Source organism: Lemur catta, chromosome 8, assembly GCF_020740605.2.
Source record: "Lemur catta isolate mLemCat1 chromosome 8, mLemCat1.pri, whole genome shotgun sequence".
In the NCBI taxonomy this organism is placed as follows: Eukaryota; Metazoa; Chordata; class Mammalia; order Primates; family Lemuridae; genus Lemur; species Lemur catta.
Genome location: NC_059135.1, coordinates 54,569,536 through 54,582,539, shown reverse-complemented (window position 1 = coordinate 54,582,539; position 13,004 = coordinate 54,569,536). Strand labels below are relative to the sequence as shown.

At 35.9% G+C, this 13,004-nt stretch overlaps 1 protein-coding gene across 5 annotated transcripts in view; it reads left to right on the top strand.

Moving 5' to 3' along the window:
• DCAF17 (DDB1 and CUL4 associated factor 17) overlaps positions 1–12,375 on the top strand; it is a 42,215-nt gene extending 29,840 nt beyond the window's left edge. For all 5 annotated transcript variants that reach the window (XM_045558918.1, XM_045558917.1, XM_045558920.1 and 2 more), the window contains 5 exons: positions 2,140–2,249; positions 4,761–4,848; positions 5,609–5,692; positions 7,307–7,462; positions 8,579–12,375. In XM_045558918.1, the coding sequence (XP_045414874.1) occupies positions 2,140–2,249; positions 4,761–4,848; positions 5,609–5,692; positions 7,307–7,462; positions 8,579–8,719 (579 nt within the window). In that variant the 3' untranslated portion in view covers positions 8,720–12,375. The remainder of the gene's footprint in view (positions 1–2,139; positions 2,250–4,760; positions 4,849–5,608; positions 5,693–7,306; positions 7,463–8,578) is intronic.
• The last annotated feature ends 629 nt before the right edge of the window (positions 12,376–13,004 follow it).

Sequence of the window (13,004 nt, the reverse complement as noted above, 5' to 3'; positions counted from 1 at the left end):
TCCCAAAGTGCTGGGATTACAGGCATGAGCTGCTGTACCCGGCCTCATGGCTTTCTTTATTAAACTGAGCTTTAAAATCTAGCATTTGAGCAAATAATAAAAACTATAGGAACTGGTAATAAAGATGCCTAGTATTTAACATTAAGAGAGATGATATATTGTGTGTATTATATTTAGATATAATAAAGAGAACAGTCTCCTGAAGAAAGATGTTTATAGTATGTACATGTTTTATATTAAACAAAGGAGTAGCTGGAGCTAATACCATCATGGGCACATTAATTTCAACGGTTACAACCAAGATGTTTAATTGTATTAATTTTCTTATATGTAAAATTTAATACCAACATTCCTGTTGCAAATAATTAGGATACATAAAAGTTCTTGAAAAATTGAAACTCATTCACTAATTGAATACATAAAATGTATAAAATTCCAAAATTTTTTATATTGTGTACAGAGCACTTACGATGTAGCACTATGGCTAGACACTGTACTTCTCAATTTGATTTTATCTGCTACTCGTGTTTATATGCATACATGCTATTTGGATTAACATTTCTGTGCTTTTGATTTTGTCATCTCTTCTTCCTGGCTGTTTTCTGCTTATCCTTTAAGGCTCAGTTGAAGCTGTTTTTCCTCCCAAAATTCTATTCACTTGAGTTGGGTACTTGATAATATCCTGTGCTTGGCTCAATTACTTCGTTTTCTACACTGCTGTATTATTTTCTGTTTATCTTTCTACCTCCCCCCACACTATAAGATTCTTTTTTTTTTTTTTTTTTTTTGAGACAGAGTCTCACTTTGTTGCTCGGGCTAGAGTGCCGTAGAGTCAGCCTAGCTCACAGCAACCTCAAACTCCTGGGCTCAAGCCATTCTTCTGCCTCAGCCTCCCGAGTAGCTGGGACTACAGGCATGCGCCACCATGCCTGGCTAATTTTTTCTATATATATTTTTAGCTGTCCATATAATTTCTTTCTATTTTTAGTAGAGATGGGGTCTCGCTCTTGCTCAGGCTGGTCTCGAACTCCTGAGCTCAGACGATCCACCCCCCTCAGCCTCCCAGAGTGCTAGGATTACAGGCGTGAGCTACCTCGCCCGGCACTATAAGATTCTTGATGGCAGAGATTATGTTTAATTCACATCAGGTATGAATGCCTGGAGTGATACCTAGAACATAGTAGCCTGTCAATATATGCTAACAGAATTTAAAAGCCTTAATATTGCGAAACTTTTGTGAATATCTAATAGGAAAGATGGTATCATTTCATTTTACATTGGAGAAATGAAAGAAATTAAATAGCTTGGATAAAGCCAGTGAAGTTAATGTATCCAAGCTGGTGCTAGTTCCCAGTGCTCCTGTGTATAAGGTAAAGCATTTGTGTACATGTGTGATCACATATCATAGTTTTATTCATTTTAATGTCTAAATATACTGCAGTGAGATCTCTCTTTTTGCCTTAAATGCTAAGTAGTGTTAGACCATTTCTTCAGATATTAGAGTTTAACATTTGACTTAACCAAGGAGATTGTGTGACCCATGTCTGAGACTGTAGGTTTGGTTACATGTTTATTTTTCTGTTACCAGCTCTTCTAACTGACAGGTTGCTGGGGATGGGGTAGGGAGGAAGAAATTGTGGAGAGCTACATGTGCATAATTGTGGCAGAGTTTTAAAATGAAAAGTCCATGGACTTGGGATTCAGATCTGCTGTTTACTAGATTCAAAACATTAGGCAAATGATTTATTTTCTTTGTGTGTTATTAATAGTTTCCTTATCTGTAAAATGCAGGTAACGATACTTACTTTGAGTGTTATTAAGATCAAATGAAATAGTGACTATAAAGCATTTGTTGCAGTTCCTGACACAAAGTAGATGCTTGAGATGTGGTAACTGTTGTGTTATTATTATTTGTGAAGTACAATGTCTGGTACAAAGTAAATCCATGAAATTTCTGAATTTAAGTGTTCTAAATTTCTCAAATTTGAATATCTTCATTCAGCCCTCACATACATCCCAGTTCAACTGGTTAATATTTTCTTCCATGTACATTTGAGTTACTGATCTATCACTGTTAGATTTTAAAAATTACTTCGTTTTCCTTTAATCTTTGTCTTCAATTTTTTTTTTCAACTTCAGGCAAAAAACGGGATCCAAGAAATGGAGTGTTGTTCTCTAGAATCTGACTGGATCTATTTCCATCCTGATGCTTCTGGTAGAATAATACATGTTGGCCCAAATCAAGTCAAGTGAGTAATTTCATTAGCACTTTAAATTTAAAGGTAGCTTTTGGCAGCATTTACTGGCATCTTTATTTTTGCTGCCTATTGAGCCAGTTATGGAAATAATAAGCTTGTTGTAGGGTGCTTCCTCAGAGACTGGCAACTAGAACACCTTATTTATTAATATTTTTCAGCTCCATCATTATTGTTTATAAATACTATATTTGAAGAAGTTCTTTGGTGGGTGATATGTAAATGAAAGGGAATTACAGATTGGCGCTTCCTTAACAAGTCTTAATTCTCTAGGATTAATAAGAAAGAAGATGATTTGTCTTTGTTCTGAAAGACAGCTTTGACAGAGGAATGGTATTGGATTGTTTGAAGTAAACCTTGTTTAACTTTGTTTGCATTCAGGACACACACATCTCCTACAAGTTGACCTCTCCTTCCTTGAAACACTCATTTGGCTTCCCTGACACTACAGTTCTCCTAAATATTTTCCTCCCTCTCTCAACTATGTCTTTTAGTATCCTTCCATGCTCTTCCTCCTCTACCAGGAGTTTAATTGTTGGATGTCCTCAGGAGTTAGGCCCTCTTCTCTTCTCACTCAGCATTCCCTTTCTGCATGATTCTGTTTATTCCCTTGACTTCAAAAATCATGTATGCACCAAAACTCCAAAATTTATATACTAGCCCAAACCTCTCATCTAAGGTCATGCCAGAAATCCCAAATCATTCTTGACACCTTCTTAACACCTTGTCTTTCATCAGTATATATACATTTAAACACTCACATGTGTTCCCTTTTTCTCTCTGTCTCATATATACATATACACTAACTCTGCCTATTTCTGCCTTTGGCCACTGTTATCACTAGCTAACTATAGTAATAGCCTACTTTCAGGGCTTCCAGAATCCACTCTGTTTTCTTCTCAGCAGCTAGAATGATTCTTAAAAACATGGACAAATACAAAAACCTAAGCAAGTGAATTCTGCTTTAATCTTTTTATGGCTTTTCATTGCTCTTAGGATAAAGACCAACATAGTCAGCATGGTCTGAAAGACCCTCCTCCCACTCCATTAACTTTAGCCATACTGTCTTTTCAGAAAGCTGAGGACCTATTCCTTCTGTTAGGAGTCCGTTTCCCCTACCTGTTCTTCTGCCTAATTTTTATTCATAATTTATGGCCCAGCTTAAATGTCACTTTTTCACAGAGACCTTCCCTGATACCTCGTTAGATTTGCTTGCCCATTGTACTTTTATTGCTCCCACTGTGTAATCTTCCTCTGTAGCACTTGGAACAATTTTAAGTAATTATTTGTGTGATTATCTGTCTAAATATCTCAGTCTGTAATTGTAAATTCCTTGATGACAGGGAAAGAGTATGTTTTGCTGACACCTATAATCCCAGCACTAAGTAGATGCTCAGTAAGTACTTATTGAATAAGAAGGGAAGCATCTGCCTTCTTTATTCTTTAGTACACTTCATGATCATCAGTCTACCTTTCTGGATCTATTATGAAGGAGGATGAAAGCATTTGGTAAATAAAATTAACTTTTATAAAACAAACTATGATTCAGCTTCATTAAGCCTTACTTTTAATGTTTATTACCACCTATCTTTTTACCACCCATATTAGTTTGAGTTTAAGAAAATAAGGCACACAAGAGTGTGTGCCCTTTCGCCAGGTTTGAAAAGATAGGCACTTTTAAGTATTGGCACTAATTAAGATAACTTATTGAGTAATTTAAAATATTATCTGATTTCTTTGTCTCTGTTAACTCTGATGCCTCTAGCTCACCCTGGTCACAGTAGCTGCTTCTCTCTGCTGTTCTCTTTGCCTGCATTTGAGACTGAGCTTAGAAAACATTGTGCTTTTGAAGCTTTGTTAATGATGTGAACAGATTTGCGTGGGTGGTGAGCAGATTATTTTATTTTCTCTTCCTTAATAAGCTTGATCCATTGGCACTCAGAAAACCCAAATCTTTAAATATGACTAATCCAAAGAAAAAAGTATAGTCACTTGCGGTTTTTAAATATTACTCTATCATGAAAACTCTCTTAGTTTAGATTTAGTTGCTGATACACTCTCATAGTTAATTCTAAGTGTTGTTCATAAATATCTCATTCTGTCTTCAGAAATAAAAATGCAAATATCTATTATAATGCCATTGTGAAAGCTGAAATGTTAAAGACCTATTGCAGGGTGGCAGAGATGAGATTCTTCAGAGTAATTTGCATTAAGCCAGCGTGGAAGATGACTTAGGCCTGAGCAAGCTATTTCATTGCCTACTTCAGTTGCACCTGTTGTCACCGTTACTACATTTTTCTGTTTAACACAATCTCTGAATTTGAAGGAGTTTATGGACTTTTAGTGATCGTACATTAGTATTGCAGACTAATCAGGAGGAGAAGAGAACTAACTCAGTATTGTTACTTTAATTTTTATTTGTTGAGTTTCATTTCAGTAGTTCGACCTTGGCGCTTTGATGGTGTTTTGAAGTCTTAGTTCTCAAAATCCTTTATTCCTTTTTAGAGTTTTAAAGCTAACTGAAATAGAAAGTAATAGTTTTCAGCATCAGATCTCTGAAGATTTTGTCATTTTGGCCAACAGGGAGAACAAAGTAAGTCTGGAGTACTTTAAAATCCTTTGTATATCACTGTTTTTCTATGTGACAATATAACATGCATATATATTTGCATTTGAATGTAGCTGAAAACATTTTACTATACCTTTTCTATGTAAAAATTTTTTAAATTAAAGAAAATAAATATGGCTGAAAACAACAGCACAACCCTATAAAAGTCTATGCATTTCCTCTACGTGGGTAGCCAGTGTTAGCCGTGTGTACATGAGATTTGAAGACAGTTGATTATGTTGAATTTATCTTATCCTTATTTCTCTTTCAAGTTTTATTGTTGAATTATCAACCTTTGGATCTAATTAATTATATAAACTTATAGTTAGTTGGGGTATATATAAATTCATTAAAAATCACATACCATATTTTAAGTCCATATGGTACTTTTCCTTTAGTGTATATATTAAGAACACAAAGAAAATGATGGGGAGGGAAATTTCTAAAATGTGCTGTACTAAGGCAAAGGTCAGAAGGGCAAAGCAGCAGCAAATATATAACCTTTTAATTAATTGATTTATTTTTTGCCTATTCTGGTATTTCATTCATTAAAGACTTTACTAAAGTATTTTTTGCTAACTGGAGGATGAGAAATCTGATTCAGGATTTTCTCAGTTGAGGAAAGAATTGTGGATGCTGGAATAGGGTTGGTTAGTTTTGTTTTAGCAAATTTGTTAATATAATTTTGTCTTTGACTGCATATAAGAGGACTTCTCATATCCTTTTATTTCTCTCCCTATGATAGAATGAAAACTTATTCACTGTTACAGCTTCTGGACGGGTGGTAAAAAAAAGTCTTCACCTTCTGGATGATGACCCAGAACAAGAGGTATTACTTTAGCCACAGCTAACAAACCAAACCAGTGTGTACTTACATTGTGAGTTTCAAATTAATGCTTCTCAGAGCCTGAGGTAGAGGTTGGGGTTGAGGGGTTCCCTACAGGCTGAGTGAATAGGATTGTGCTATTTCAACACAGCAGCCCCACTATCCTCTCTTTTCATGTTGGAATTATTCATAAAATTTTGTTTGCAGAAAGGTTCATAGGACTAAAATAATTTGAAAACACTATTAGCTTATTGTTTTGTGGAAATATATACTTTCTAAGGAAATCTCTTATTAGAAAATTCCTGGGTTATATCCTAATGAATTTTAGGTTTTTGGCTTATTTTTTACTTATTAGACATGGATATGTTAATGTTTATGGGCCAGAGGAGGAAGGTCTGAGGAGGGAGTCCCCAACAAAACAGAAAATTCCCTCCTCTGTATATAAAACTATATTCAAGAAAGATGTACTAAAATTACCGAAAGATAGCATGAATAATTAAGAGGGAAGAGGTGGTAGCAAAGAGAGAGATGCTCGATATCATGAAATTAAAAAGCAAAATCTTTTAGCCTATAAAGGACAAGTTGAAAGGAGTTGTGCCTTAAATCTATAAAATCACTGACACAGGTAAGAAGTCACCCTTTGAAATTTGACCATGGTAAGATGAAGGCAAAAAAGTAAATAAAAAGGAACCACAGGTAATAAAAATGATAAAGGCAGAAAACGTCAATGGATTAAAGAGCAGTTTGACCAAACATAAATGAAAGATTAGTACTTGGTGATTAAGAGAAACTTGCTGTGCCTGTCTTTAAAGTTGATGCCAGGCATTCAGCCAATGTGTGCTTTCCTGTGGTCCATCCCTGGATGGCTGAGTGCTAATCTGCTTCCCATGAGGTTTTTGGAGTTCCAGGTTTTCTTCCTTGAGATAGAGTTCTGTGGTTTTTCTCTTTATCATAGCTAACCTCTCTTGACCCAGTCGCATTCGGTGGGTTGGATTTTAGTTTCTCATATACTCCCTCAAGTATAAACAGCCATTTTTGCTTTCTCTAGGGAACCAAAAAGGGTTTATTAAAAAAACAAAAAAGATAGAAAATAAAGTCCTAAATAGTATGTGATAGGCTATCCCTTCTTGAAATGACTGGTTTGGGGGGGGGGTTGTTTTTGTTTTTTGGGTTTTTTTGGTGTGAGAACTTTCAGAGCTCAGTGAACAGTCTTCAGATTTCAGAACTGAGCTTCATATACTAATATTTAGTCTAATCCAGGAATCAGTGAACACACATGTCAGAGGCAGCAGCTGAATACCTTTTTTTAATTTGGAGAAGCTCTTGTTTGCTATCATTATAGAGAATTCCATTATATTTTGCCTGAGATCTACATAGACTTGGTTCTTTTTGCCAAAATCTGTAGGATAGAGTTTAACTCTTGAAAATCTTGGGACTGATGTTTTACTAGACATATAAGTAGAGACGTATTTCTGCCTATTATCCCACTCATTCATTCTTCCTTCTCCTGTATTTTTGTAAGCAATAGAATAGTTAAACTACAAATGTAGGAATAATCCTAACTGAGTAACTGGAATTTGCCCCTCTTTCCCTCCATTTTATCTATCTATCTCCTAGACTTTCAAAATTGTGGACTATGAAGATGAGTTGGATTTGCTTTCCGTGGTAGCTGTTACTCAGATAGATGCTGAAGGCAAAGCTCACTTGGATTTCCACTGTAATGAATATGGAACCTTACTTAAAAGCATTCCACTAGTGGAGTCATGGGATGTGGTAAGTAGAGTCCATGGAATACAAAGTTGTGAGAGTTTTCTTTATAGGTGTCATTTATTAGAACAGATGTTACTGTGTTCATGTCAGTCCAGATTCATGTATGCCGTGACCACGTGAGTTTATTGTCCTATACACAGGACAAAATGAGTACTTCTTAAGCCTTTCTCCTCTTGGCACTAGGGGGATACTCTTTTATCAGTGGCCTTAAAGATAAAACTTGGCTGGGCGCGGTGGCTCACGCCTGTAATCCTAGCCCTCTGGGAGGCCGAGGCGGGTGGATCGCTCGAGGTCAGAAGTTCGAGACTAGCCTGAGCGAGACCCCATCTCTACTAAAAAAATAGAAATAAATTATCTGGCCAACTAAAATATATACATAGAAAAAATTAGCTGGGCATGGTGGCGCATGCCTGTAGTCCCAGCTACTCGGGAGGCTGAGGCAGTAGGATCGCTTGAGCCCAGGAGTTTGAGGTTGCTGTGAGCAAGGCTGACGCCACGGCACTCACTCTAGCCCGGGCAACAGAGTGAGACTCTGTCTCAAAAAAAAAAAAAAAAGATAAAACTTTATGTGTTTTCCTGCTGTTTCCTTACTCCGGTCTTTGATTTTCTCCCAAGTTTGGTAACATTTTAAAAAAATTAAAGTATACTGTAATAAATTTCCATAATTATTTAATAGAGATCATATCTAGTCATGTAGGGTTTCCAGGTACTCTTGGAACCGTTTGTCTGATCTTTTAACTATTACAGCATTTAAAAATTATAAGGAACACTAGACATTATTTTATCCAGGCTTCATTTTATCAATGGAAAACTTGAGAGGTTTAGCAACTCACACGCGGTCACACAATGAGATAGATAGTAGCAGTGTTGGCAATGAGATCTGGGTATTTAGACTATTGAATCCAGAGTTCTTTTCATTCTCTATATTCTATAGAGTGTTTTTTCATTAGTAATCTGTGTATCTACAAATAATGAAAAATAAACCTATTTCTGGCAACTATTTTGCCCCTAAGTGTATGTTTGAAGATCCCTAGCATAAGTGCTGTCGCATTTTAGTGACACAGTAGTGAATATGGTTATTTGAAAAAGAGATTCCATATGATTGTATTTTTGTTACAGACATACAGCCATGAAGTCTACTTTGACAGAGACTTGGTGCTACACATAGAACAGAAACCAAACAGGGTCTTCAGCTGCTATGTTTACCAGATGGTATGTGACACTGGGGAAGAAGAAGAAACCATAAACAGAAGTTATTAAAAAGAGTGAGATAATGTTAACTTAAGAGACTTTTAGCCAAACCCTGTCTCCAATCCTCCTCTGTACTATCTGCATGGTATAGTCTCCAGTATTTTCCAGAAAGGTCTTGTATTGACTTCAGACTTTTTAAACTCTTGCTGTAGAAGGTTGTGAGGACTTTATTATATGTAATGACTTTTTAGAATGCTGTCCCAAGAAGTCTACTTTCAGCTAGGTGGTAATGTAAATATAAAATGCTGGGGAACAGAAAAGGACAGGTTAATTTCAGTTGTTGAGGAGAGGGTCATTGATGGGAAGGTATTTAACATAGTTCTTACAGGATGGTATGGAATTTTAATTGGTAAGGCTAGGAGAGAGACAAAAATAAAGATACTAAAGATACAGAAAGAAATCCTATATCCTCTATACCAAACTTTGCTTAAGGATGAGACATGAGATGTGTAATGTGAAAGCATACTTTTGAGCCAAAAACATGTAATCACAGTTTTATAAAAAAAAAATCTTATATATCTGTTTTGTATTTGTATGTAGTATCAGGAACTGGTTCTAGTTCCCAAACTATCCTTTCTTCCATGGTCTTATTCTCTTGGCTTGATGTTCCCATTGAATATTTGTGTTTCACTTATAGACTAATATAAAAGATTCCAAGCAAACCTTAAATGAAACTTTTTGTGATATGTATCCTGCTTAGCTCTTAATATATCTAAAGATGTTCTCATTTCACCATTCAATTCATTAAGTCAATCTTCCAATTTTTTTAGGTAATGTTTGCATACCTATGCAGTAAGATAAAGGTACCCTCGCCTACACCAGTTCTACTCTCTGAGGAAGAGTAGATAAAGTCCCAGGAGGAGTTCTTAACTAGCTTGGGAGTTATCTGATTAGCCAGAAAGAAATTTTGGCTATCTTAGTTATGAAATGAATATTTTTTTCCTTTTTTGTTAGAAAAGATGTAAATATGATCTTTGAACTTTTCAATAATCATTCTTCAGAATGTTAAATAAAGGCCACCTAAGTAAAGGGAGAAAGTGTTTGTGCTTCCTTTTGAGAAATGCAGTTGCTTGCAATCAGTGCACATGTTCAGCACATTTCTCTGATTCAACTTCAAAAGAATAACTAGTGAAAAAAAAAGAAAGGAAACAGCAGTAAAAATCATTGCTGATTCAAGTTTAAGGTTAAAATATGGAATTTTAGCTTTGATGATTTACATAAAAATCCTTCAGTTTTTCCTTCAGTTTTGGCTTGATGTCATGTTAAGAATGATGTGAATTCTGGCCTTGAAAATTTGCAAATAAATTTCACATTTGAGGTATTAGTTATTCCAGAAGTCAAGGAATTAGTAGCAGGATCTGTAAATTTAAAAGAAATAAAGGGAACAAACCTGAAACTGTTTTGTGCAACAGAAAAGATTGCTAACATTTTAGAATAAGAGAAAATATTTTTATATGGGCTAAAAATAATCTTTCTGAATTTGATCCTGTGTATAATAACCATCTGGGAAAGTAGAAGTGATTACTTTGTGAGCAAGACGAAAAAATTATCTTCCTATACTAAATTCTAATACTTTTACATTTACTAATTGAAAAATCCATCCTCATTTATGCATATTTAATAGTGCTATTTAATATAATATCTGAGGCCTTCAGAGCATTTTAGAGATATGATTACAGAGCAGTTAAATAGTTGCAGTGTGCTAGCTATTGCCCCAAACTTTCAATTAGACACTAGCTATATCTAAACAGTCCTGCCCAGTAAATTTACATCTTTAAAAAAACAAGATCAGTAAGAGTAGAGTGAAAATACCAGAGAAAAGAAAGAAACCAATGTTGTGTGAGTTTCAAAGCAGATGCAGAGTTGTGTAAAAGCAGAATGTTTACTCTCCATTTCTAAGAGTGTTTCAGAATAGGGTACCTTTAGACTGCAGTCCTGTCAGAGATTTTTTTTTTTAAGCTGGATATTGAGTTTCTCCTTCTCCTTTAAGTCATCTCCTTCTTTGGATGAAATGATAGAAATTCATCTACTCAGATAGGCATTTGAGAAATATCTGAGCTTCTTGACTGCTTTTTTGGTGTTTAGAGTAGGGGTGGAAGTATCTAATCTATATATGAACTGACCACTAAGAAACTCCCAATTTGTTACCACTGCCAAACATGGTCTAAATGCCATATGGGCCAGGAAGGAAAGACAGTAGGGAGTTGTGGGCAGTGTAACAAACAAGAGAGCTATGCACCCAACTAAATGGATAAACTGCTACAGCTTAGTTTCAGCCAATGGTGACAATATGTGTGAATGTGGGCTACATGATTGTTAATAAGATGGTTGATAAAAAGATACCAAAAGATGTGGAAGACAGCAAAGAATGTGGGAAATTTGAATACCACACATGGCAGGAGACAATGCAACATGCTTTCCCAAAAGGTATGGCCTTCCCAGCTCCCCACAGTGTTGTCACACAGCTGCTCATTCTGCCACCTGCCAGACATTCTTGCCATTCTCTTAGGGATGGAGGGGAGTGGTGCTTAATATCCTCCTGCCTACCTTAAACCCCCTCTTCACCTGACTGTTTTAGAGACTCTACCTATATGCCCACATACTTGACAGGTACTAGTGACAGGTACGAAACATTTCTGAGTGTTTAACCCCAGGTGAAGCAGGGTATGTTTTCTCAGCAAGTACAGGCATTAAGCTGAAAAGAAGTGCATTTCTGCATTGCACTCCTTAATCTCAGTTTCTGTGTTCTCACAGTATCAGTGCAGGAAGCTTACTGTTCTTTGACTTTCTATAATATTTCTCACAACTCTGGGAGAAAACAAAACAAATCATCACATTTCCTATTTGAACTGCCTAGTAAGGAGATGATATTGTTTTGTTTAAGCAAATTAAGACATTCCGCATTCTTCTACTAATTGAATGTTTTTTGTCTTATACACACTTCTTTTTTTAATAATTTATATTTATTGATTACTTTCTATGTATCAGCCACTGTAATACAGTACATGTAAAATGGGTCATCTCATTTAATATTCACAATAACCAAGTGAGGTATGAACTACCATTATTTTTCTCCTTGGTACACATGAGGAAAGTGAGACTTACAGAAATTAATTTGCCTAAGGTCCCACAGCTAATAAGTGCAGAGATGGGAAACATCCAGATTTGTTTGACACAAATTTATGCCAAATTTCCTCCAAACTTCTCAAAAGGCAGTGGATATTATTTTTTCCCATATATAACATACTGACAATTATAATATTGAGTACATAGGAAAGTCCTTAATAAGTGTTTTTTTAAATGATGATTGAATATCCAAATTTTGGGCAAAGTTTGGATAATTCACAATTCACACATGACAGAAAAGATGGTTCTTCATTCAGCGGTTAGAAGTTGTAAAAAAAATGATACTTTTCATTTTGTTTGTGGTAATAATAAATACAAGTATTAGTAATTATTCTTAACGTAATTCAGCTTCCTGTTCAATAATTTTTATATTCTCTTTCTTACCATGTTTACATATATCATTTACCTTTTAGAACCCCAGGGAAGATTCAGGGGCTAATTTCTGGTACCTGTTTTGCTATTGAATCTCTATTTTACAGAAAGAATAGAGCTGGGCATGGTGGCTCATGCCTGTAATTCTAGCATTTTGGGAGGCCAAGAGTTTGAGACCAGACTGGGCAACATAGCAAGATCCTGGCTCTACAAAAAATTTTAAAAACCTAGTCAGGCATGGTGGCCTGGACCTGTAGCTCAGCTACTTGGGAGCCTGAGGCAGGAGAATCACTTGAGCCTGGGAGTTGGAGGTTACAGTGAGCTATGATCATACCACTGTACTCCAGCATGGATGACAGAGTAAGACCCTCTCTCTGGAAAAAAAAAAAAAAAAATCAATTAAAAAAAAAACAAGACCAGAAAAAAATACTTTATTTCAAGCAAATGATATGTAATAGAAAAATAAGACCAGCTGGGCACAGTGGCTTACGCCTGTAATACCACCACTCTGGGAGGCTGAGGCTGGAGGATCACTCAAGGTCAGGAGTTCAAGACTAGCCTGAGCAAGAGTGAGACCCCATCTCTACTAAAAATAGAAAAAATCAGCTGGGCATGGTGGCGCTTACCTATAGTCCCAGCTACTCAGAAGGCTGAGGCAGGAGAATCTTGAGCCCAGGAATTTGAGCTATGATGATACCACCGCACTCTAGCCAGGGTGACAGGGTGAGACTCTGTCTCAAAAGAAAGAAAGAAAGATTAAGACCAACTGAGAGCTTTTCCCCATTATTTTATGATG